Source organism: Anneissia japonica, unplaced genomic scaffold, assembly GCF_011630105.1.
Source record: "Anneissia japonica isolate Jap-2015-1 unplaced genomic scaffold, ASM1163010v1 scaffold287754_len4335492_cov202, whole genome shotgun sequence".
NCBI lineage: Eukaryota > Metazoa > Echinodermata > Crinoidea > Comatulida > Comatulidae > Anneissia > Anneissia japonica.
The window spans coordinates 2717000-2744965 of record NW_022705543.1 but is presented as its reverse complement, the minus strand read 5'-3'; the positions used below and the strand labels follow the sequence as shown (position 1 = coordinate 2744965).

At 34.5% G+C, this 27966-nt stretch overlaps 2 protein-coding genes across 3 annotated transcripts in view; both read right to left on the bottom strand.

The window, feature by feature from the left end:
- Nucleotides 1-11313, bottom strand: part of LOC117105851 (protein bark beetle-like) — a 38295-nt gene extending 26982 nt beyond the window's left edge. The window contains exons 1-5 of the mRNA XM_033247161.1: nucleotides 10644-11313; nucleotides 9094-9635; nucleotides 6846-7092; nucleotides 4208-6586; nucleotides 1566-4109 (exon numbers count right to left, since the gene is read on the bottom strand). Of these exons, the coding sequence (XP_033103052.1) occupies nucleotides 1566-4109; nucleotides 4208-6586; nucleotides 6846-7092; nucleotides 9094-9635; nucleotides 10644-11235 (6304 nt within the window). The 5' untranslated portion in view covers nucleotides 11236-11313. The remainder of the gene's footprint in view (nucleotides 1-1565; nucleotides 4110-4207; nucleotides 6587-6845; nucleotides 7093-9093; nucleotides 9636-10643) is intronic.
- A 9535-nt stretch (nucleotides 11314-20848) lies between these two features.
- LOC117105771 (serine protease HTRA2, mitochondrial-like) overlaps nucleotides 20849-27966 on the bottom strand; it is a 10185-nt gene continuing 3067 nt past the window's right edge. Inside the window, exons 4-6 of one of the 2 annotated variants that reach the window (XM_033247052.1) lie at nucleotides 27328-27472; nucleotides 22323-22521; nucleotides 20849-21155 (exon numbers count right to left, since the gene is read on the bottom strand). In XM_033247052.1, coding sequence (XP_033102943.1) covers nucleotides 20993-21155; nucleotides 22323-22521; nucleotides 27328-27472 — 507 coding nt within the window. In that variant the 3' untranslated portion in view covers nucleotides 20849-20992. The remainder of the gene's footprint in view (nucleotides 21156-22322; nucleotides 22522-27327; nucleotides 27473-27966) is intronic. The other variant, XM_033247053.1, reaches the window with a different exon arrangement.

Sequence of the window (27966 nt, the reverse complement as noted above, 5' to 3'; positions counted from 1 at the left end):
ACATACATACATACATACATACATACATACATACATACACACATACATATACATATATACACACATACATATACATATATATACATATACATATACACACATACATACATACATACATACATACATACATAAAACATTGTGAGGTTCCACGTGTGTTTCGGTACGATAACAAAAGAATTTAGGAAACGAATACCATGTACTGTATACACTTTAGAAACACTTTATTGGAGAAAACCAATATTTCGACCTATCCTCAGGTTTTTATCAAGGAAAAAAACTAGCAAAAAGTGGACACACATAACCACTGTAGTGAGATGAGTTGAAGAATAAACAATACGGATTATAATGAGAGTCAATAAAATTGGGTATACAAATAAACAGTTTGTAATGAGGACGGAGACTAATAATTAACCATTTAAATATTACTGACAGCAACATTGAAATTCCTAATAGCAAACATACCATTCATCCACCTCCTTTCAACTGCAATTCTTCTAATGTCATTTACTTAATTACCTACAATATTTGCCCCACTGTTCATTATATAGGCGAGACCAGCACTAAATTTCGTACTAGAATTAAAAAACACAAGTCCTCTATCCGCAACAATCTCCCCAAATTCCATGTTGCCGAGCATTTCAATGCCCCTAACCATAGTATCAACAACATTAAATGTGCCATTATCGCCGGTAATGTCAAGTCTCATTCAGACAGAAAAATTAATAAACTCAAATATATTTTCAAATACAAAACCCACCTCTTTGGCCTTAACAAAGACCTCGGCATCATTAGCAATTATACATTCAGCACCACTAACATCATTCTTTCGGTTACCATTCTTTTTTTCCCCTTTTTTTTTATTACCTTTTATTATATTATTACATTCTTTTACATATGTTGTTTATTTTTATCACATCCCGGCTACTGTTTGATTTTCTTTGCTATTTTTAGCTTAGTTAACACTTTCAAAAGGTTTCTTACTGATCAGTAGGTCAGTTTTTGACATATCTATTGTAAAGTGTTTTTCTTTAAACTGGATTGTCAACAAAATAAAATGGAACCTTCCCTTCACTGACAGAAACCAACAGTGAAAATATGTCGCACATAGATCTAAAACTGTAGCCATGAGGATGTTAACAAACTGACGAGCACACACACACAGACACAAAAAAATCGAATGAAAATACAACCTCCTTGCGGATATAACAATAATAATCATAGCAATAACAACAACAACAACAATAATAATAATAATAATAATAATAATAATAATAATAACGATAATAACGATAATAAATAATAATAATAATAATAATAATAATAATAAATAATGGATATGTATCTTATTTCTTCAGCAACAGTCATTCACACTATACAGCTTGCTGCACTCTCTGGGGCAAATCCTATTTACTTACCCATTTAAACTATTGAGTAGAAAAACGTATATAAATTTATTACATTTTCATATGCAAATTAACAGCGTAGAAATTAAACTTAGAACTCGAGATTTTTAAAGACCGAAGCCTAACCACTGCAACCACAACCAAGCTTGTACGGTAACTTACCTTTGTCGTACACCGACAGATGTATCTCCACTGGTTCGTAATCAACACGACAATTGCCATATGACGTGGTGAAATAATCTATTTCTAAGGTTACTGCGTTTGATGTAGCCATAAACGTCAACGTCTCAGCCCTATAATAATGTATTTCCCCAATACGAGTAGAATCGGTCGAGTTTCCATCATAAACGTAAGCAGTCCTCCTATACCTCCTGTAACTGTAATAATGCGTAAATGTCACAAATATTGTGCAATTTTGCCTGCATTGAAACACGCTAATACAGTTTATATTTCCACATGCATTGTCACGAAGTACAAATTGGTCACCTGGATTCACATTTCGATGCGTTCCACATCCTTGCGTATAAAATAATGATTGCGATGGAAAAAAACTCGCTATTCTCGTAGTTAAACTCAAACCAGTTGTGTATATGTCGTCAAAATAACATTCATGAACATTAGTCGCAGAATATATTCTAGATGATATACCTAACCCACACTGTATCAAAGTAATTCCTGTAATAGTAAGCGCTGCTGTACTATCGATTAAAATTGCATGTCCATTGCAGTTCTCAATATGGATGTTTTCAATTAGTGGAATCTGTGGTCCGAACGCATATATTGCAGGAACACCGTCAAGACCATGCAGTTTCCCAGTATTCAATACATCAACGTATTGTATGGCAGATATTTCTGAATCTGAATCTGTATACACTTGAATATTTCCCCAGTTTGAATATTTACAAACCAGCCATACTTCGCTGTACCAAGAATAATAACGGTTGACATATGAACAATCAAATAAACTCAATTCGTGTCCACTGCAATACCATCGTCGAGACAAGTATGACTCAGAGTTTATATCAGTAGCTGAGGATGTATACCGTTCATACGAATAACCAAGTTGACGGCATGCAACCTCGCCTTCTTCCTGTCCGAAATGATATCTTTTGACCGATTTCCATTCACCGTCTGTAAAGACTTGGAGCACGCCTTGCACACGACTATTACCTTGTATCAAACGTATCTTGTCTTTATCTTTTGTATTTTTTGTATTGTTATGCATAAATGTTATTCTGCTGCTTAAGGTTCCTACTGCTGTTAGTTTTCCAAGAATAGTGATTCCATTATCCTCATTCAAAAATAAAGTTACACCAGGGTCTATGATCAATTCTGCATTCGGTAGGACTGTAATGTCAGATTCGACTACATACGGGCTATTTGCGACATTAAGATGACAAGTAGCATTAATTCGTCCACCAATGTTCGAGGAATTGCATTTGTCGTAAATGATGTTGTCACTGGTTGATCTAGTCATTATGTATGCAAGGTTGTTCCAATCTTCATTATCGAAAATTCTCTGGCGAACGTTAATGTGCTCACTTGTTCCCCACCAGTTGGATCGGGCATCGATGAAATGGTCCGGGTCAATAAAGACATGCGCACTACAGATCTCCATATCGATTCCAGCGTTATCAAAGACATTTCCAAACAAGGTTGCTGTGCGAACACCCAATATTAACCCGCATGAAAACTTACTCAAAAAATGTGATCTTGTCACAATATTGTGCTGGATAACATTATTCCTGAAGTCAACCTGCACTGCGTTTGTCATTAGTACTGGAAATTCTCTACCAATATCAATAATAGCATCATCACCCGTGTTGTTACTTATGGTATTGTTTACAATGTCAACTAGATACACTAAATTGTCGATTAAATAATTCTTGTTAATTGTCATCAAAATTGCTTGTTTACTGTACATTACTGTATTGTTCATCACACTAACTTTAATATTCAGTGTCTCCGTAAAAATATACGTTTCCAGAAAGACATCACTAACTTCAACTACACAATCACTGACACATAAGTCAATCCATTCTTCGTTTGAGTTTGAACTGTATGTGGGATACATTTCTACATACACTGGTTGCCTCACGGATTGAAAACCGATATCATGTAAGTATACTGAAGCGTTATTATTATATGAATAATAATAATGTGTGTAAATGTGCACACCATACGACATCGATTGGAAATTGCAGCCTTCAAGTAAGATGTTATGCACATGATGGTTAAACCGAATTCCATATGTCGAACCACTAAATGACGATCTATATACACGTGTGATTTGATCTATTGAACGTGCGTATTTGTATATATGGTACCTTGCCGAATTGAATGTGCAATCCTCAATACTTAGTGTCGCAGAGGTAAAATAGTTATAATCATCAATGGCATAGTAAATGTCTTTGAAAATACAGTCACGAATAGAAATGGTCTCAATGGTACCATCAATTATAAAACCATAATAAGCAAATGACATGTTGCATCGCTCAAAAAGAACGCGTCCACCATGGCCATAACCCAAATACACAAGAGTACCGCTATATCCCCCACTACCTTGAAAGTTCGAGTTCATGACTCTCAATTCCGATTTAGTTGGATTGGAATGCATTCTTAACCCATAACCACTAGGAGAATGTATATTGACTGAATCCAATACAATTGTATTTGCGTTGCTTTGTACTGCACCTGTTGGTGATTCTAATAAAAGAATAAAATATATAATTTAGTCCTTGAGGTTCAAGAAATACAGTATAACAATTAGTACAAATAACACAAATTAGTATAAAGAAACTCACCTTTTAAAGAGAGGAGCAAAATACCGGCGTTTATCCGAGGGTATCGGTAAGTATTTTTGTATGTGACAGTCAGAAGGTTTGATGACGTTTGAACCAGCTGATGATCTGGAAATATCCCTGACATTGTGGAATTAAGTGTCAGTAAGGTGTCTCCATTTGGTGTGTCAGTGAAAACCAACGATTCGTAGAAATAAAAGTATTGTTGATATACATAGATTGCGATAATGTTGCCGGGCTGTACGGTGAAATTTCTAGTATGGGTATAATAGATTTCCTCTGGTGGTAGAATGTCCAGAACGAGTAAATCAGAGAAGAATACTGATTGGTCAGATTCAAAATAATTTAGTACGGAACTTTTGTGAGTGTAATGCCGAATATCCTCTAAATGAGTGGAAGACATGGTTGATAGGTAAATTCCAGTTGCACATTCAATGATCGCCTGATCGTGGTAATATGATGGGGAATAAATGGAAACGCCATACCCAGATCTAGAACAATTGATGTGCGTATTCAATACTGAATCAACGTTCAAGATTGGATTATCGATGTAGAAAATGAATCCCTGATTTACATTATATAAATTAATACTAAAGAAATGATGGTGGTGAAGGTCTACTTGAATAGCTGCATTGGAGTAGATTTTGAAGTCTTGGAAATTGCCTCCAGTTAAGCGAATGTGTGTGTGAATCATTGAACTCCGTTTAGGTGAAAGGGCAAATCGAATACCTTGCCATCTTCCGGGATTGCATGTTAAATATACTTTACTGTTAGAAGAACATGAATACGAGGGATTCTTGAAACCACAATACACAATATTCGAATGAATGCGTTCATCACAATTGAAAGTGTCTAGGATGTCTAACAGAGTAGATGTTCCGGTCGTATAGCTAATGTAGTCTGTATATCCAAGTTGCCGACAAGCTATACGAGAAGCAATATTATTCCATATATGATACCAATAGTAGTTGTTGTAGCAGACGGAGCCCCATTGACCATCTATGGAGACCTCTAGAATACCTTCCCATGGATAACTTCCTCCAGATAATCGAATCAATTGAATAGTTTCATTAGAACTGTCAAACGGTTCCATCCTTATCACATCCGTGATGTTTCCTTCGGCAATAAGTGTTCCGTGAACCAGTATTCCAGTATAGAAGTCAAACAACAACTTAACACCTGCTTCAAGAACTAAGGTACCTTCAGGTTGTATGACAATGTCATGAACCACTCTGTATGGATTGTCGGCAGAAGTTAATGTGATGTTACCTGTTATACTGCCACCTATTGTTGATACTCGCTCACGAATGAACCCCAATTGCATACATGATCGATAATCTAAGTCTGAAAAATTATACCCAACACGATACGGCGAGATTTCCACTACAGGATATGAAACACGCGTTTTTCCATCTAGAATACGTGAGTTGATGAAGGAACAGTCTGTAGAGCCCCACCATGACAGACTAGCGTTTATTGATACTGTCGATAATTTATTTCGGCCTGGAACAGAGACTTCGTACATAAAATTAGGATTGTCAAATATGTTGTTTTTCATAGAGACGCTATCCGAACGTAGAAATACGACAGACGACGTCCAAACAGAACTTAAAAATCTTAATCTCGGCTGGTTGTTCTTTAATACGTTTTCTTCGACGACTATGCTGTCGGAAGAAGATAATGTGCCAAGAAATAATAGCCGTTCACAAGAGTTATTGAAGAATACGTTCGACACAATTGTCATTTCCTCTCTTACGTATGAATAATAATGATGTGTAACATCTAAATATATCAGGTAATAGCCCACATTAAAAGATATGTCATTTTCCAATACTTTGATACCACGTGATCGTATAGGCCCAAAATCAATCGCCCCATTCTGATTATATCTAATGGAATTCCCATGGATATATATATTCAAATATTGATAATATTCTCTCCTGAAGATACCACTTCCTCCATTATACGAGAACGAATTATTTTCAAGATGCAGATTGTAACTGTAACTGTAATCATTATATCGTCCATCGTTTATAAAGAAGCCATTTTCTAAGTTGCTATCAAACACACTGTTCTGAAGAGTAAGATAAGTATATTTTCCCGAAATCATGCCATTCATTTCATTTCCATTAACAGATGATGTGTCGATAAACATGTTGACGATATTGTAAACGTCAATTCCATTAAATGAATTTCCAGTGAAGTTACTTGATGCCACAACGAGTTCATTTATTCTGTCATGCGTTTGCAGTCCATTTCCACGATTGTATATCGCTGTCAAGTCAATAATGTTTAGCTCCAACATATACGTATGAATGGTCAACCCGTTCCCCTTGTTGTCAGTTAAAGTCGTATGACTAATTTCATTCGATGCAATCATTGCTGAAATTTGAATAGAAAGTATAAAGAGCTAAATAACGTATTATAACGGTTTATGTTTGTTGTTAAAAGCATAATAATAGTAATAAAATAACATTATATTATCATAACGACACATCTAGGCTAGGCATATTTATTTTAGCTTTTGGAAAAGCAACAGTATGCTAACTGTATCATGTAGGAATATTCCTTAGACAAATTAAGTAGCGGTATTTATTAGTACTTACAGTGAATAAAACAGAAACTACAGTACAATACTTACCGGTACGCTCACTCCAAATGATGAATTTGAAAGTGTAGTCAAGACAGTACCGGTAGTTATTATAGTAAGGACATTCGTACCGAATTGTCATCACATTTGACACTGATATTAAAGCCTCGTCTTCTAAACTTGTAACTGTTTGTAATAAGGTTGAAGTGTCGTTTCCATCATAAAACCTCAGTCGAATACGCCAATTATGTTCCACAATTCTCACCTTCAGTATGTACCCTTCCTTGGTGAAAAATGTCTGAAAATATTATGTGAAAATTTAAATTGAATTTGATTGATCTCCATAAGAACACTAAATAAATTGAAGGTGTTGACAACCTCATAATAAATATGCCAGGATTAAATTATAGCCTAATATCTAATTTGTGTAAGACCATGCAAACATTTGTTCGAGATGAAATTATCAAGCATTTTGAACGAAATTCTTTTTTGTTTCTGATGCCCAACATGGTTTCAGCATATCGTGTTTTATCCAACAATTAGAGGTTTTGACCGATTGGCAAAAATTCATTGGATACCCAGGATTGTTTTGATTGTTTATATTTAGACTTTAAAAAAGCCTTTGATGAAGTTCTGCATGTTCGATTATTGTCCAAGTTAAAAGCATATGGAGTAGAAGGTAAACTGTTAAATTGGATTGGATTATTTCTGTCTGGAAGAAAGCAGCATGTTGTAGTAAAAGGGATTAAATTTGAATGGGAATAAGTAGTTAGTGGAGTTCCATAGGGCAGTGTTTCAGATCATGTCGTATTTTTGGTCTTCATTAATGTTAATCCTGATTCTGTTAAATATTCTAAAATTAAATTTTTTGCAGATGATACAAGAAATATAAGTGTAAACTATATTGAAGATAGTATAAAATTACACAGTGATATTGATTCTTTATTTTTAAAAAATGGTCAAAAATGTGGCAACTACCTTTTAAGTAGATGAAGTGTAGGATTATGCATTTTAGATATAAAAAAATAATTTTAAGTAATGCATTAGTGAAGGTGAACACAGGATTGAGCTAGAAGCTGTAAGCGAAATGAAGAATATTGGCATTGTTATTGATAATAAATTGAATTTCCTGTCTCACATTTCACATGTAATTTTATGGTAAATGATAAATTGGGAATAATTCATTTAAGCATTTGGATTCAAATAGATTTTGTTACTCTACAAGCCACTGATTCGTCCACCATTGGAATATTGTAATAATGTTTGGGTTCCTAGATGAAGATAGATTAGAAACTTTAAAACAAAAAAACTACTCGACTTATTCCGGGACAGGATTATGAGAATAGGTTAACAAGACTAAATCTTCCAACACTAACTTATAGATGGAAGAGAGCATCTATTATTCAGGTTTTTAAAATTTGTAATGGCTTTGATAAGTTGGGAGTTGGTACGTTTTTTGAATTGCCGTCAGCTGCACTTACTATAGGGGACATTCACTAGAATTAAAGAAACTGAGGGTTAAAACTAAGTGGGGAGAACAACGTTTTTGTGGAATAGCTTGTCAGTTGAAACTTTGGATTCACAAACAATTAATCAATTCAAAGCAAGACTTAAGAAACACTGGCTAAATCACCACCAGAAGTTTAAACAGTATGTAAGTATTAATGCTTTAGCTTCAAGATCAATTTAAATCAAGGTAGATCAGTTTCTAGCTATAATAGTATTGAACATTTTGACGAAACAAAATTTTTAAGTCATAATTTTTATTGACAAATTTTTCTTTCTGACAATTATCTTTAGGGCTCTCATCCACACTGCGCCAACTGGCATAAGGCAACAGCGACAATCACTCAGTAGTCTTACTGTTTCAAAACTTTACAAAAACGATAAGAATAATGTCCATCTTCGTATTGTTGTTCATGCATTTTGTTCCACAATATTTCTTACCTGTCTATGATTAGAAAAAAAAAATGTGTCATGCTATACGTTTGAAATTCTGTTGTGCTTTCTTTTTTCTTTTTAATTCAGATGAAATAAAAGAATGATAAAAAAAAACATGAAACATCATGCCTACCGTGCCATAATGATGAAAATAAAAAATACTGGTTGTCTAGGCAAGTTATAGAAACAAAAATTATCAACCAAAAAAAAAACTCTAAACAGTACAACCTAGTTTGAGATCATTAATCTAGCAAAACATATTGTTTCTAAAGCTCTAAACAAAAATTGTATATAATTTAAATTAAAAGCTATATTTATTTTATTCTATACTTCACCTACAAACAAAATGAATACTTACACTTTGACAAGGCTGGTTGTAGTAATTTGCTGATGATTTATATATATATCTATATTCGAACGCGTCGATAAATAGGTCGTCACTTTCTTCATTACATAGGTCTTCCAACCTTAGATTGCTATAATCTACATTAAATATCGCAATACCATCAAACTTATTTTCATTGAATTCAGAATTATTTATTGAAATTGGTCCCAAAGTTGACATTTCAATTCCATAACCAAGATTACTTCTGACAACAACATCTTTGACATTGATATCAGAAATTATGCTTGAGAATCTTACGCCTGACCCAGCACAATCAACAATAATAACATTTGACAAACTTGGTAATTTTCTTGAATTAGCATAAATCGCAGGATTGCCCGCCTCACCATTTGCGTCCACTCCAGCATGTGAAATGTCCGTGTATTTTATAACGCTATGGGTTTCCTGCATTCCGCCTTTTAGCCACCTTAGACCAGCCCAATAAGTGTTGTTTGGTAGAGTAACATTTTGAATAATTGGTTGATTACAAACGACTCCGAAATTATTGTTTCCATCTGTATGAATTTAAAATAAATGATTTTTTTAATAACTATTAATTATTTTTACAAATGACTTTTATTTTTAAGATGGCTGAAGGTACGGTAGTGTGGGGTGGGGTGAGGTAATAAGATAAAGTAAGTTACAGTACTGCAAGGTCAATAAAAAGATCAATTAAAGTGTGGGTTGGTGAGGTCAAGCGAGGCTAAGTAAAATAATGTAAAATAAAAGTACTGTAAGGTAATGCAATTGTGAAGGCAATGCAATTATGAAGGTAAAGGGTGAAAAATGTATATTAAAGCATTGGAATTAATTGGGCCCTTGGGACTAGTGGTCACCCTGTTAGTAAATTATACAGGACCGGAAGGTAATCCCCTCCTGCTCTTTTTTGTAAATTCTAAAAACTACTATAATACGTTTAGAAGAATCTTTAATAGAAAAATTACGTGATATAATCCGTATTTTTGAATGGCCACCAGAATGATGGAATAGAATAAGAGACGTAAAAATCTTAGTGGCTTAGCGCACATACAGTTCTTGCCACGAGTTTTAACCATCTCAGAGGTGGTGCCACTGGGGACCGGGCGTCAGGGCCCCGTCGGGAAGAACTGCTCCCCTCCCCACGTCGGGAACAAAAACTAATATTCGTTGGGGAGAAAACAAAATTATATGTATTTTTTACATATTAGTTCACTTTAAAATCGATTAAATAAGCCTTTGAAACCCCTAAATATTTACGACAACGCAAAATGTTAGCGCATTAGTAGAAACTACATAATTTTGGCACGGCAGTTCAGTTGGCAAGGTGGGTTTATGGAAGGGGAAAATGCGTAGAGCGCCTCGGACTCCCCCTTCCCCGTTGGGCAAATCCTGGCGCCATCCCTGAACTAACTTAATGCTATGCAGTACGGTATAAAATGAAAATTGATAAAGAAGATGTAACGTAATTAGGCCTAATAATCATTGTTTAGAGCTACATTAATTGTCTCAAGTTATTTCTAATTATTAAGGGAATATAAACTTACAGCAGTCATCGTATCTTCTGTTCAAGCAATCAAAAATGGTATCCTCTGTTGAATCACAATATATGATATTAAAGTGAATTGGTTCCTGTCCACTTCCAAACCATCCATAAAATCCGCCTTCGTATCCAAGTTGACGACACACAACCAATGCAACGTTTACATAATTTTGTGAATTTACACACACTCTTCCCCATCTACCATTCATATACACCAGAACCCGTCCTTCAAGGGGGCTACTTCCATCGACCAATCGCACATGTGACCACTTAACGTGCCATCTGTCACTCGAAAATGTTGAATTTCCAAAACTAGTCATTACAACGTGTTGGTCCTTAGTTCCATTTGTGATCAAAGTTCCCTCGACGTAAATACCAACACCTTCCGCAAGCATCATCTGCACTCCTGCCTGGATGGTCAGTGTTACATTTGTCACAATTGTTACATTTTCGGTCACATACACTGGACTGTCAGCCGACGAAAAATTGGTATCTTCTGTTATTTCTCCGTAGATAAATGTTTCCGCCTCTGTCAAGTTTAAACAGCAAACCCCGACAATCATAATGTACACCAAATGGTGTTTACTGATCGCCATTGCTGTATGAGTATTGAAGATTTTGCATCAGACGATATATTATTAGAAAAGAAAATAATTCCTACGAGAATTATTAGTGTGCATCTACGGCAAGTAATCGATCGAATGTGTATGGTATAGTGGTCGTAATTTCTATATATTATGTTCTTAAATTCAGTGATGCGTGTTTGAATAATTGTTAATGGTAGGGTGGATCACAAAATGTACATTAGAGCTATTTTGGGTATGTTGGAGATGGGCCAGATGACAGGTCTAGACTCCCTTCATATTCTTTGACCTGTTAGGTGTACATGCGATTGTACGTCTAAACCATGCATGGTTGATCATTGTTCCTATTGAAAACGTTGTTAGCCAAACCCATGGGCTATAAGCGTCGTTTGACATGCACTTTCTGTATATTTCTGTTGTATTTCCTGCTTTAACATTAATTATTAGCATTATCGAAATACCGTACGGTACCCATGCTCCATCGACCCGTAAAAATGGCCACACACTGACGCCAGTAATAAGTAGAGAAGGTCCTAGCCAAGCTAGTGGGGAAGGGGGATGAAAACAAATAAATAAAATAATAATTTAAAAAAATTATTATTATTATTATTATTATTATTATTATTATTATCATTATTATTATATTTATTATTATTATTATTATCATTATCATTATTATTATATTTATTATTATTATTAATAATAATAATAATAATAATAATAATAATTTTAATAACAATAATTTTAATAACAATAAAGGTAAAAATGCGGTTTGGCTCAGTGGTTTTCATTCTAGTTTTTGAACTAGTACATGATACGCCAAATTGCATTGTTGACAGGCTGTCAAGTGGCTGAGGTTATGTTAGCCCTATAGGTGCAAGCATTTCATGGCATATAAATTGTAGTTAAGTATTAAGCCTCTTAAAAGAACAAAACTAAATCAAAATCCTTGCCCAAAATACTGCATTTTAATAGTGTAACTGCTTCTTACGCCATGGATCGGGCATCTCTGTTTAATAGTTTCTTCTACTCTATTTTCACTAAGCCCAAAGATTTTTGCTTTCGTGTTTTACCTGATGTAATCATCCCAAACAAGCATCTTTTAGGTTTAGGTAAATACTGTATTGATTTCCATGGTAATGATGTTTTTGAAATCCTTGTAAAACTCGATACCAGTAAAGCAATTGGTCTTGACGGTATTTCTCCGGTTCGTTCTTAAGAACTGTGCTGAACAACTTTGTTCACCACTATGTTCTATATTCAATTTATACATGACCACCGGTGAGCTACCCGAAGACTGGTTGAAGGCAAATGTAGTTCCTGTCTTTAAAAAGGGCGATAAAAACGGCGTGACTAACTACCGACCAATTTCATTACTCTGTGTGTCTAGTAAAGTGCTTGAGAGGCTGATTTACAATGCAATTTTTATTCAACTCAAGAGTTATTTTTATGATTTACAGCACGGATTTATCCGTGGAAGGTCTACAGTGTCTCAGCTCCTAACTGTGTTTGACAAAGTTAGCGGGGTTCTGGACAGGGCTGGGCAAGTTGACCTTATTTACTTTGATTTCTCTAAAGCTTTTGACAGCGTTTCCCATCAATTACTCTTACATAAATTAAAGTCTTACGGTATCCACTCATCGATCTCATCTTCATCGATGGTTACAGGCATATCTCTGTAACAGACAACAACGAACCGTCGTTGAAGGGTCATATTCTGACTGGTTACCCGTTACTTCGGGGGTCCCTCAGGGGTCTATCCTCGGACCCCTTCTTTTTCTTCTGTACATTAATGACTTGCCCAGTGCTGTCCATAATTCCACTGTAGCTCTGTTTGCAGACGATTCGAAATGCATCAAGGATATCAATGATGCTAACGACTGGAAGCATCTACAGGAGGACATTATGCCTTATACAAATGGAGCAAAACCTGGGATCTTTGCTTTCACCCATCCAAATGTCAAATTATCACTATTACGCGGAAACGTAATCCCATTTTATATACTGTAATAACAATACGAACGGTACACCCCTCTTTAGAACTTATAGTATCAAAGATCTTGGTGTTGAGATCAATGGTGTTTTAAAAAGGGACAATCATGTATCAAATATTGTTTCCAAATGTAACCGCATACTGGGAATGATCAAGCGTGCAGTGGGATAAGCAGCTCCTATCAATGTCACTAAAACACTTTACACTGCTTTAATTCGGCCTGATTTAGAATATGCTAGCCCTCTATGGAGTGGCACCTCCAAATGCAACTTGCAACGTTTGGAGGGTTCAACGAAAAGCAACGAAATTTATATTGCATTACCCAGATTGCGATTACAATGAAAGACTTTCGTTACTTAATCTTTTGCCCTTATCATACAGAAGAGAATATTTAAATCTTACTTTTTTTTACAAATGCCTAAATTTTAATATTTACCTCGATGTCAGGAACTTCATTCGATTCAATGAAATGACTGATCAGGTCACAATTTCAACTGACAATGATTTAATTATTGAAAAATGCAACACTGAGTCTCACAAACTATATTATTTTAACCGCATTGTACCCATGTGGAATACCCTTCCTCTTACATTTAGAAACAGCCCAACTACGAACACTTTTAAGCAAAATGTTAAATTATTTTATCACGATCTCTTTTTAAATAAGTTTAATGTAAATAATGTTTGCAGCTGGCTGTCATGTTGTCGCTGTGCCAAATGTCGCCCAATTTAAATTTTTCACAACTATGTGCAATTCCTCAAAGCTTCTCTTTGAGATTGTTTTATTAGTTGTTTTATGCCTTCAGTTCCTTTTACAAATTTTAGTGTTATATTTTAAAACTTATATTGATTTTATATCTTGTTCTGTGCAATTCGGGATCGGCCGATACCGGAGGTGTAATTTGTCTACCTATTGGCCTTTTCCCGTCACCGGCAATCTTTTATTTCATTGATATTTTATTGTATTTTTGCCTGTGTAAATTCGAATAAATAAATAAATAAAATAAAATAAACAATAGCAGGATGGATTCCCCCATAGATGGCAAACAAGGGAAGACAACGTCAAAGATGAAGAGATGAGATTGATTTGGCGTCAACTTGCTGAGAATGTTGTGTCCAGCAATGGACCTGCAAAAGCTGATAATGAAACATCTTATTCTTAAGGTTATCAACGTAATTAATTAACTTACCACTACACCTTGGTCAGTTAGCAACAGTAAATAAAAATAATGTTAAAAATTACAAACAAAAAAAATAAAATTAATCAAAATTAATGCCGAAATACTACAATGAACATCCACATGAAAGAATTGAGGCAATCAATACGGTAATTTAAATGTCATGGTATATCGGAAATGAATCTAAAACATTATTAAAATATCTCGTTATAGGCTAAACCCTTTGGAATTAACTTGACAATAAAAACCAAATTACACTAAACAAAAATACACTTTTGATTAATTTATTCACAATTGTAAATACGGTAATTTAAATTTCATGGTATTATCGGAAATGAAATTAAAACATCAACAAAATTCATGTTACACTTACAAAAAAAAATTGGAATTGCCTGTATAAACAAATTGAAAAGGTAAAAACGTTGCAGTGCTTTTTTATAGGAAATATTTCTTGTTTAATATTTATTAGAATGTACTTTGAGTATAAAATATTACACTTAATAATCAAAAATAAGCAGTGGACCTTTGGGATATTCAATCACACTGCCACAGACCAATCAGGACTTCTTGAGTCTAGGAATGCGCATGTTTACGATATGTATTCAATGTTCAATTAACTTTGAAATGTGAAGAAAAATAACTAATTGTCTAGTGGCAGTGTTGTACGTAGATGCAAGTATATTTTACTGTGACAACTGAACAATAAGTCAACTTATTCAAGTCAACTTATTCAACTGTATTCATTAAGTATGTCAAACAAATATTTAAACTAATCAGACGAAAATTGTGGAAAATCGAACTAAAAACGAAGTTTAATAACCGTCTGTGCAGATATTTAGAATGCAATTTGCATCAATAAATATTACACTTCGTTATATTGTTAATTGTAAATATTCTTCCCAATTATAAATAAGTACGCCAAAATAATTAGTGAACCTTTAGGATTGTCAATCAAACTACTGCAAACCATGTTAACAATTCAATGATCGTATTTAAATTTGAAACACATCGTCGGTTATAATCTTGTACGTAGGTGTACAATAATAATAGTTCAGCAAGTGACAATTGAACAGGCATAGTACAGTATGCCAAAAACTACTCAGAGGACGATGGGGAAAAAAACTGAAGAAAAGACATTGCGTGCAGATATTTCCTGGGAACTAGATGGCATGGTAGACTTATCTGTAAACAATTATCGCATGGGTGGTTGTTTAAGGAGATATAAATATGTATAGCAACAACAGTCGTAAATAATCATCAGAATCATATATTAAATTCTGACTTGTGCGTTGAACACAGACTTAACCAACTTCATACATGCATTATAGATCTGCTTCCATGTCAACAAATATTTAAAATTTACCGAACCTTACCGATGCTGGGTGAAGGTAGAACCTCCTACCCCAATTTGAGTTTCGAGGATGGCTAAAAGAAAACGGGGGGAGGGGGGAAGAGACTCCCGAATAAAAAGCTCTCCACCTCGCCCATTGAAAATAATGTACCAATATTGCATATTTTCACCTTTAAGACTTCTTGAGATCAGCTTTCTGCTGTTTGTTAAGTGGAGAATGTAATAACATTTTTACAATGTGTTTAATGACCGTTTTTAAACTTGAAACGTGATTAAAAATAACACATCACCTGGTGGTACATAGGTGTAAGCCCATTATACCTCAGCGAACGAAAATAATGGCAATTTACACACATGTATTCACTAGTATGTCAAACAAATATTTAAACTAATCAAACGACGGTGGAAATAAAATGAACAAAAGACAGACGTATAAAAGCCGTGCGTGAAGATATTCAGAAATAGGGCTTAATGAAAATATTTTTGAAGTTCATGCGTCGCTGCTGGAAACAGAAGCGGCATAGTAGGCCTATATATAAGGCATTTCACATGGGTTGTTGTCAGGAAGAATATCAAGTGACAACATTTGAGCACTAAAAATTTAGTCGCAAATAATCATAGGAATCGTATGAAATTCTGACTTTTATATCAAAATCAAACTTTTAAAAGCAAACGTCATGCATAGATCTGCGTGTAGGCCTATGTCAACAAATATTTAAAATTACCAAAACAATCTCCCCCAACCGCCCCCACCCCAACCCTAACGTTACAGGATAAGCAAAACAGATTAGCACATTTTGAAATAGTATAAAATGGTGTGTGCATGGAATTCAATTACTTTAATATTGTTTTTTTTTTTATTATTTAACAAAAAAAGGCGGCCCTCTGCAAGGAACGTGTGATAATGTATGATGCTGGGTTGAGGCAGCAATCTCCTCTTATACTCCGATCCAATTTGAGTTTCGAAAATGGATAGAAGTACACAGTGGGGTCTACCTTTTAGATATTTAAACATTAAATGATGGAGGTTAAGAATGTTTAAAGGAAGAATGCTTTATATACTTTATAGCCCGTTTGATTTCTTATCCGCCAAAGTGGATATCTAAGTATGTACTGTACAATAATATAAAAAAAATATCCAGCACATACAGTCATGCAAAATGACATAGGCCTATTGATAACTGGAAATGCTCCTTTTACACTGCGCAGCTAAAGCATAGCCTCCCCACGGTGTGATTTACTACAACGGTGACACCGATATCAACATGAACAGATATTACATTTTCACCTAAGTTTTATAATGGTATCGCAAATTTCCTGAAGAACGTACTCGCGCGATTAAGCACCCCGTTTGAATAAGCGAACGTGAAAATTTACTTAAGCGCCCCTTCTAATTTGAATAAACGGCCCCTCAATAATCCAATGAATCTTGGGACTGTGGATCATAGGCGTAGGTCCCGGGGGATGGGGGATATATCACCCCCAATATTTGACAAGGGAGGGATGGTCCACTGTATCATCCCCCTCAATATTTTGACTATGTATGGGATAAAATGGAGTTTTATACACTTCAAAAGACTGTCACAGAAATAATTTGCACTGTCGTATGCGCTTACAAAGATGAAAATTAGCATAATGTATTAATGTTGATAACAAAGTTATTTTATCTGGTACCAATCTAAGCTCTTCTTTCCTTAGATGTTAGATGTGCTGGCAAAGAGAGCCACATTTCACATTCAAGGGTGTGTACAACATCAGTAATGTTATGTCAATTCAAAGAATGTTTTAGTTTATATCGGTTGATGAGAAATTTATTGATTAGGCCTATAATAACAAACTGCATCAATTTATTTTGCAAAAACAAGAATTCCAGCTTCAGAGGGGGGCACATCCCCTGTCCGTACAAGGGCACACATTTGCGCCAACACCAGGCGCGTGGGTCTTGGGTCAGAGTGGGTATTTATTTTCCCGGTTAGTAATTTACCATACCCACCTAACCCCACTCCCCATATAATAAACAATACGACATAGGGCTTATCTTATTTACAATATAGGCCACACACGTGTGTTTGAAACTAAATATAAGCATTTTCATCATGGTTTTATTTATTACAAACATATTCTTTCACCATCAATACATATTGAGGCCCTTCTTTTTGGTTAAAACGATCTATCCTAAATTTGTATTCCTTGAGTTTGGGACTATTTTTAGGCTTATGTGTTTAAATAACTTCAAAGGATAAACCTAAAAGCTCTAAAAAATGCGCGCGAAGCGCGCAAAATATTTTTGTGTTTTTAATTCTAATTTCGTCAGAATTTTCTAATTCTAATTTCGTCGGAACACCAATTGGGTAAACAAGTATCATTTTGCAAAATGGAAATAGACGATTTATAATACGGCAATGATAAGCATAACCTGATACAATAGGGTTTATTTATTTTTCTAGCCTACAAAAATACAGTAATGCAGCATAAAATCAATTAAAGAATAACTTATAATGCAATAGGCCTACAGTGATATGAAAACTATAACATAAGCCACAGACATTCGAATAGCCGTGTTTCACCTCATAACCTATAGATAATGGTAGGTTGAATGGTTGAATGAGACCCCCCCCCCCTTTCCCAAAAAAAGGCCTTGTATTCTTAGTTAAAAGAAAGCTATTACTGAAACCTTTTCTGAATTCTTTCAAAATAATAATTTAATTCCATATACTGTACTCCTTCCCATTTAAAGTTTGTCTGGTTTTTTGCATATGTTTCATAAATCATCTTAGTATACTTTTTGCGGGAGCAACACTGAAAATATTTTGTATCTTCTGTTGATTGAGTGTTTAGATTCTAACTTGCTATAAATTAAACATTGTTATGGGCTTGAATTTTAACTGAAATTGTGCAAATAATCCACGTACCTCTACCTTGTATACTCATTTCTAATGTTTTTCTGTTTAAAGTAAAGGAGGTTATACCTACTACTATTGTGTTTAACGTTAAATTAAAATAAGGTACTTCCACAGATTTAGAATGATATCTACAAGAGAAAAAATGATTTGTTAAAAATGAAATGAGAATGTTATAAATAAGGAATGACTAATGTTTTACTGTTCTTTTCCTTTTGCCTTGAATGTCTTTGTCATGTTTTTTGAAGATGAATAGATGAATAAAAAAAAAAAATTAAAAAAAAGGTTTGGCTCCTGGTACGACTGGGCCGCGTCTTGGTGCCAGGGATCATAAGTAGGCCACGAAGTAAAAAGTTTGCAGAACGCTGACCTAAAATATACTGAACCACGCATTTTACACTTTCGTAAAACCTCAAACATTCCTTAATGGGTTTTACACTGACATAAACGTACAATAATACAAGACAGAAGAGAAAATTCATCAATCAATAAAAGTAAACTTAGAATACAAGAACACTTTTATCATTTTGCGGAATGAAAAGAGACGATCAATAATACGGCAATTATAAGCTTACCCTGATACAATAGGGGTTTTTTTTCTAGCCCACAAAAATACATTAATACAGCATAAAATCAATAAAAGATTTAACTGTTATCATAAGCGACAGACATTCGAATAACAATGTTTCACGTACCTCATAATCTAAAATATACCGAACCATGCATTTTACACTCTCGTAAAACATCAAACATTATTATTAGTGGGTTTTACACTGACATAAACATACAATAATACAATACAAGACAAGAAAAATTCAACAATCAATAAAAGTAAAAGAATACAAGAACGCTTTACAAGAACGCTTTATTCAGATTGCCCTTTAGCCAGAAAACCAAACCACACTGTGAAAGAGTACAGGCATATTACTGAATTGGCACACAAAACACCCGGCGCACAAAACACCCGGCCCCTAATCAACCTCATTGCAAATGTTCAAAGAAAAAAAAAAACAAGTGTAGCACCGTTTCGGCAGTGAACAAGTTCGGCCGCGATGTATGGAACACATTTCGTAGGTTTTCAGTCAGTTTAAGTGAATTACTGAGTATAACCTAATACTGATAAATGTGTCCTGTAATAAAGAGAATGTTGAGAAAGCAAAACCATGCTTTTATTTATGTCAATCTGACAAGGGAAGCCTAGGCAGACATAACATACAAGAAATGAGCTTAAATTCAAAGTTTAACAAACTTAAAATTCTCACTGGTAACTGATATTATAAGCCTATTTATTTGTAAAGAGTAAGAATAGTAAATATTTTATTAGTAATTAATAAAAACAGACACTAATATCAGGTTCACACAAGAGCTCCGGATCGGGAGCTAACCATTAGCGCTAACCCTTAGCAAATGTGTGAGAAGCCCAATCAGTTAGTGCCAACCGTTACCAGGATCCGTATACGCTAACGGTCAGCGAGTGCTTTCGGTTGCAAGTTTCTATCACTAACCAATCATTTGCAATTTCCCATTCCCTATTGATCACTGATCCGATCATCATCTTCTTGTTATCTAGATCGGAGATTTCTTGTATGAACAAACGGGTGAGCGCATCATGTTTGTAATCCGGATCCTGCTAACCGTAGCTGCCGTATGTGAACAAAGCCTCAATTTCAATTTTTATAGATATTAAGTACTGTACATCGCAACCAAACTGGTCCGCGGTCTAAACAGATAGCATTCATTAAATATCACCTCATATCAACCATATTTTGCAAGGTAGCGCCCCCCATTTAATCATTGCTTCCCACTTCATTATTAGTACGTCCCATTACTCCCCACCCCATTTCAAGTTTTTAGTGTCACTGTATTACACTTTGGCTTTGTCACAGCGTGTAAGGCTTGAGCTTTCAATCCAATGAGTTCGACAGCCATCACTATCACACTGCCTGTGTCTTGGGCAGGACAATTTTCAGGTATCTATATTTGCCTCTCTTCACACAGGGGTATAAATGGGTAGCTAGGAGGAGGTGGATGATTTATGATGATGTATTTGACTTATACACTGCACCACACGCTCCTTCTTTTGAATTCAGCCAATCTTTTGCATTTTCTCCATACAATCTTTGTGTTTACTTTTTGCACCTAATATGTACTGTGGCTTTTTCTAGATCTCATCCATTGCCAAAGTTTTTAATCTATTACAAATGAATTTCAAAACAAGTTTATTCAAATATTGCTTCAATATTAATTGATATTCTACTAATATATTTAGAATATTAAAACAAGAAGTTTAACAATATAGTGCGCCATTTGCTTCACCATATTTATGGGCATTGCTGCACTTTCTCAATTAAATAATTTCAGGCGTAACTGTTAATTGCATGACCTTTTGACCTCGAACGACCGAGATCCTTAGCTGATTTTCACTCTTCACAGCACTATATACTTCCTTTGAAGATTTGATCTCTTGCTTATCAATGTGTGTAATAATATCACCAGGTTTCAAGCCACTTCTGCAAGTTAAATGAGAATTTGTCAAACTCTTAAGGCACCGAAAGCAGAATACAGTGGTGGCATCAGCGGGCGGGGCTGGGGGAATTTTCTTAATGTTGGTTTCTTAATGTTGGACCAGCCTGGACCCCCCCCCCACCTCCTGTCATTCTATGAACAACTAGGTCATTGGATCAAAATTTTTTTTTTAAATACTGTCTCCTATCCAAATAACCGTATTTTGATTGCCAATCCCTAATATTGTGGTCTAAGAGCACATTTTGGAGCATAATAAGACATAAAAACTCTTCCTGTGAACCCTACCAGAGATTTTTTAATTCCAGGCCGGCCCCTTGGTTTGGACACCTCTGTCAGACCCCTCGTTGGCAAATCTTTGGCACCACCACTGGATGAGTAATCGAACGGTAAGACAACGCTGCTAATTACAGCTTTAACATCAAGGCTGGTTTGAGCCACTCCTTGTCCTGAGTTTGGTTGGTAGAACCAAGTTTTCTTGGATAAGGACTTGAAATGGATGTCCAGTGTACACATCTCTCTGGCTCATGTGCACTTTAAAGAACCCATTACATATTTCGGAAGAGTACAGTAGGAGGTCACACTGAGGTTCACTTCATCCCCTGTCGTTGTGGAATGATGTGAACATGAAGCTACTATGTGAACATGAAGCTACAGTAGTCACGAACCATGTCCATCATATGCAACAGCACCACAAAGCTGCGAGTTACAGGTTCTCCTCCTAATTTTACATCAACATGAATCAAATCCATATCGATTATTGTAAAATGGTAGCATCTAAAGAATACTAATTACAGTACCTCCACCAAGGAGACTCCTGTCTGTCTGTGGGGCTGTTTACCTGCCTGTCTGTCTGCTTGCAAGATTACGCAAACACTATTAAATGGATCATCATAAAATCTATTGGAATGGTACATAATAAGGAGGATGGCAAGAAAAGGCCAAAGGTCACACAAATTTACATATTTACCCTCAAGCATAAAAGAATATCGCCCCTCATATTCAGGCAGCACTCAAGAAAATAATGGGCAACAGGCTATTCCATTATTTTCTTGAGGGTATGCTGCAGTTTCGCCTACCATACACAGCATGCTTATTGTTGGGTGGAGGTAAGTACTCTATGGAGTGACTGCTGTAGTTTTAATATTGTTTACCTGTGGGCAGGTGATCCTTGGGTGACGCCATAAACAAGAACTCCATACTGAATATCTGGAAAATCTGGTGATCGTTGCTTTAGTTCAATTATAATCTGCTGTGTTAAGGACAGCATAGTGATGCCCAAGTAATACTTCTGGGACCCTTTAACAGCCTGGGGTTTGTTACTACTAAACCAGCCTGTAGACTGGGATCCTGCTGCAAAGAAACAAATAATTATACAGTTATTATAAATATTTTTATTATTAATTGGGATGTGAAGCACATACTGTACAGTATTTTGATTTTTGCGTTTATATTACTATTTATATATTATTTATATCATTTCAAACACTGATTTATCTTTTTACTTTAATGCACTTACTGGTAGGTTAGTTTAAGTGTGTGTTATTGTTTATTGTTTACTTCTTTTCATTCTTTCTATATATTTTAAAATTAATCTTAAATTTTGAGTTTTCCCTAGGAAACGTACACAAAAAAAAACCTGTCTTTTTTAATAAGACCCTTAGTGTTCATAAGGTTTACTTTTTGTCTTGGCACTTCAATTTTGTTTTTGTTCATGTTATTAAGGCTATTGACAAATAAGGTTATTTTAACTGTAAAAATGCACTTTCTTTAATTTTGTTTTTTAGTTTACACAAGCCATAAATATAGGCCTTTCAAATATTGCTATATTTTGTATTAAACTAACTATACAGATTATAAATAAATTTGCATAGTCTTATACTGTAAATTATATTGTAAATTATATTCTATTATGTTTACCCTTGTAAAAGTATTATTATTATACTGATACATCATTAAATGTATTTGTTATAAAACAGAATTGAACCAAAATAATGTTTAAAAGTTTCCATGGCAAAGTAACAATAATCACACCTCAGCAAGAGCTGAGGTTCCTATGTAGCCCTTGGTAATTTGTAATGATGTAAATAAAGTTAAGGAAAGAAACATAACCAGGGAGATCGAGGGACCTATGGCAGCTATAATAGTGAGGGCTGGATCTTAATTTACTCAGGACTTTTCTTTAGAGAGAGCTCAAAATATACACCATGTAAGGAACTCTGATAATGTCTTCTTTAATGTTCTCTAATCTAAACTGATAGTTGTTGCTGTTTTGGGTACAATTTCCTAGTATCCAATTATCATTAGAAGGGCTCAGGCAATTTTATCTGTGTTTTTTTATCAAAATAGATTGTACCATTGATGCTAGAATATTGCAAGTTTTAGATGAACAGGGTAATAAAATTCTTGTGTATTGTTTTAAAATTTATCCAAAAATGTTTTCAAGCAAATCAGGCACAATTACAATGTATGCAAAATTATAACCAACAGATGTTTGAAAATTCAAGATTGTTTACAAACTTTCAACAAATCTGATGATTTCAGCCTCACAGATGCATGAACACATCCAGGCCATTGCAAAAGTTTCTATTACTTTACAGCAGGAACCAATAATAATAACTATTGACACACCACATTTTGAAAAGAGAGTTTGATAGTATCACAACAAAGAAAAAACAGTTCTTTTGAGAACTATATACGCAAGAACAGATCCATTTATTGATCAAAATGTTATTCCTTCAACCTATTTGACCTGATAAATAAAAAAATACAATAGTTTTTCCTGTTGAATGCACTATAATTAGTAGTTATTGTACTGTATATTTATTCTTGGTTAAAGCAATTTATGTCCTCCTAGTTATGTTGAATACTTGCTACCAATAATCAAACACCATCCATTTCTTTGTCGTTATAACCGGTTTGAGCCGCTCCTCATCCAGGGTTCAAGTCTTCGCGGATAAGGACTTAAAATGGCGGCCCAGTGTATATATCTGCTTTGTGCGCACTTTAAAGACCTCATTGCATCTTTCGGAAGAGTAAGGGGTTACCCCAATGTGAACATGTAGCTAGTATAAATGCCTCTTCACAGACACTAGGTAGTCATGGACTACGGCCATATGCAATTCAGCAAAATAACGCTGCAAGTTATGGGTTTTTTTCCTACATTTACCTACCCTTACCTATTTGTGATTTCATAATCTTTTACACTATAGTATTCTGACGTTTTTCCAATGGAAATAAATTTAAATCTTTTTAAATGTATTTCACTCACTTTTAATAAAAATATTCATATTTAAATAAACTTGTTTGAACATTAAAATCTATTTATTATTTATTCAATTTCTTTTATGAGGGTAGCTCTTTTAGCACAATTGAGTCAAAGATGGCTTTATAATATGAATACATACAAAGTATTATAAAGAGAAGCATTTAATTATAAAAGGAAAACAACAATATCCAAATATATTATTGTAAGATTTAATATATTCATCATCAGAATTTTCAAAATTGTAATGTAATAAATTGTGATATTATTGATTGTGTAATTAATGAATATTATTGTTTCATTATTAGTGACATCAAGGAGATGATGATAATTATTCGTACAGCTAAATCATTATTCATTAGGTACAATACCTTATCAATAAAACAGCTTTATTTGATTAAAAAAACATATTGAAAGAAACTGCAATATCCTGATAACAACCTTGTGATTAGGATTGTTACCATTTAGAATGAACTAACCAATAATATTACCCAATTACTAACCAATATTACTAACCAATTACTAACCAATATTACTAACTAATTACTATTATTTTACTAACAAATTACTAATCAATATTACTAACAAATTACTATCAAATTTTAACAACAAATTGTATAAACCCTATTAATTATACTATTGCGAGTAAAGTTTTCGATAATCATTGTAAATTACTTTTAACGATGGCATGGAAAGAATGAAAGGAAATATATATAACTTTTCTATTGCAAGACTAATATGTCTGGTTTGCTAATGATATTGAATTAAATTTACAATATTGACTCTGTTATATGTATATATGTATATGTATGTGTTTGTGTATGTATATGTATATGTATGTATGTATGTATATATGTGTGTGTATAAGTGTATGTATTAACCTACTTACTTTATATTATTAGTATTAGTATTTATCTCTATTACTATTTTTGTAAACCCTTTTTTATATACATTTCATTCTACCGCAGTATTTTCTTACTATATTTTATCACAGTAATTAAGTTTTTACTGATTTTGTTATTGTTGCACATCTTTACGGTTGTGCCTCTGTTATAAAAGAGAAGCAATAAAGTTACTTACAGTACTTACTTACTAACCAATATTACTAACCAGTGGTGGACCGTCAAGGCAAGCAAGATATGCAGTGCATACCCTGACTAAACAAATAAAAAGAATATAGTACTGTAGTACAGTTTCTGTTTTATTTAGCGTTTCTTAGTTAGAATCTTCTATATAAACCTTAATTTTTCGAGTGGATTGCTAGAGTTCTTTGGAATAGCAAAGTTTTTCAATGTTTGGCCTACTTTGGTATTTGGGATAAGTCACAGCCGGGCCTATCACATTGTACTCTCAGCTGCTTAGAAATTCCGCATTGCCTGTTTTCAATATCAGGCAATCAGGTATTCAGTGAGTCAATGGGAGTCAGGGCACACCCTACAACGCTTAAATTTTGCTATTGTGACAACCGTGTGATGGCGTCAGAATAGCCAATTTAACACTGGAATGAAAGCAGTGCTTCCAGAGTATGAGCGCATGCTCTTCTTCCCACAAATCGGGACCTCCACTGCCAATCGCGTATTCTATCTATAGGCCTAATCTCAATGAGTAAAGTTTAAATAAATTTGCATACATATAGAAGAAATTATGATTATTTGAATTGAAATTTGTTAAAATACAGGAATAGGAATTCTTTTGAAGAGAAGATACTACAACCATGCCGGTATTAAAAATAACATACCAGTACATTTGTATTTTGACTATAGAACGCAATCTGATTAGGCTTACAAACTTTTCCTATTAGAGCAGGCCCTAGCATGTGGCGTACTGTAGGTTCTTAAAATGGAAAGGAGCTGATGGGGGTAGGAAGGTGGGGGATCGGTGATTACGTGGGGGATCGGTGATTATAGGTGAGGGGGAGCTAACTCGCAAAATAAGGTAATTTGAGGTGATTTTTAATTACTTGAGCATGATTTGTGAGGGGACGCGACTGAGGGATGGGCGAGTATTTTTTATTTGGGGGGGGGGGCGTGTGCATGCCCCCGCACATCCTAGATATACCAATACTCCGCCACTGTTACTAAGCAATATTACTAATTAATAATACTAATACAGCATTTTACTAATCAATTACTAATCAACATTACTAACCAATTACTAACTAACCAATATTACTAATCAATTACTAACCAATATTACCAATACAATGTGAGTTTGCATCAGGAAAATAACATAGGTGAGTGATGTTTTTTTGGGGACGTACTGAGTATTTGGTACGATAATAAGTCAGGTAGGACAAAATATCACTACTATGATATTTTTCTGACACAAACTCACATCATACAAGAGTTTGCAGTATCCGCTCCTACTTGGGGATCAGATTCAACAATGGTCACTAAGCACAAGCTTAGTAGTCTAGTGGTTATGGGGCCATGCCTGTTATCTTGAGGTCGTGGGTTCGATTTCACCCCCACCCCAATCACCCACAAATTTTTTTCGCTAGTAATTGGGAACGTACTGAGTATTCGGTACGATAATACGTCAGGTAGGGCAAAACATCACTCCTACAATATTACTAAACAATAATACTAAACCAACAGTCTGTAAACCAATTACTAACAAATATTACTAACCAATTACTAATCAATATTAATTTTATTAATCTATTCATATTATTGATCAGTTGTTTTTAAATGGCTTTATACCAATAATTTAAATAGGCCTACTCCACTAAAATTAGAGAGTTGTTGTCTTACTTTTGAATGCATTTCTTGAAAAAGAAATTTTTGGAGATAATTTTCATGCTTTGGTACATTTTACAACAAGAAAAGAGGTTTGTATAAAAGTGTTACCTGCATTTATGTTATTAAGTATTGTAGCATACAAATATCACTTACCTTTTACTATTTTTTTGCTTTCTTCAATAAAATCTAAAGCATAATCGATTGGTATGGCAAAAGAAATTCCAGCTGTAACTTTCATGGTGTTGATACCGATAGCTTCACCGTCCAGATTTACCAGTGGACCTCCTGAATTACCAAACTAAAAAGAAAATCTAAAATCAACTTCGCTCCCAAAGCCTAATAGTAAACTTAAAGATGTATTGTCTCCTGAAAATTACAAAATAAAACAATTTTGAAATTAACTTGCTCATTTTGCAGTAACATACAAATTATCAACTTGAGTACAGTATATACTGTACAGCGCTTTACTTCGCAATAAAACAATGATCGCAAAAATAGAGGGCGTGCGAAATTCTGGATGATGAGTTTTGTCTTCAAAAGCAAGTCTGTAGCCTGCCTAACTGGTATAAAACTGATACAGCATTCCTTCAATAAAGATTTCATGATGGAAACGGTTTTGTTTCCATCATGTACTGTATTATTTTTCAATCATTCAAATACATTTTAAAAGTTACAGTATTATATAACATACCTGCCAACATTTGTAAAAGGGAAAGAGGTAAGAATATATTTCAGAGATGGCGCGTATCGCCATGCCAGGGTGAGGCCTGAGTGGGGGGGGGGGGTTGGGTT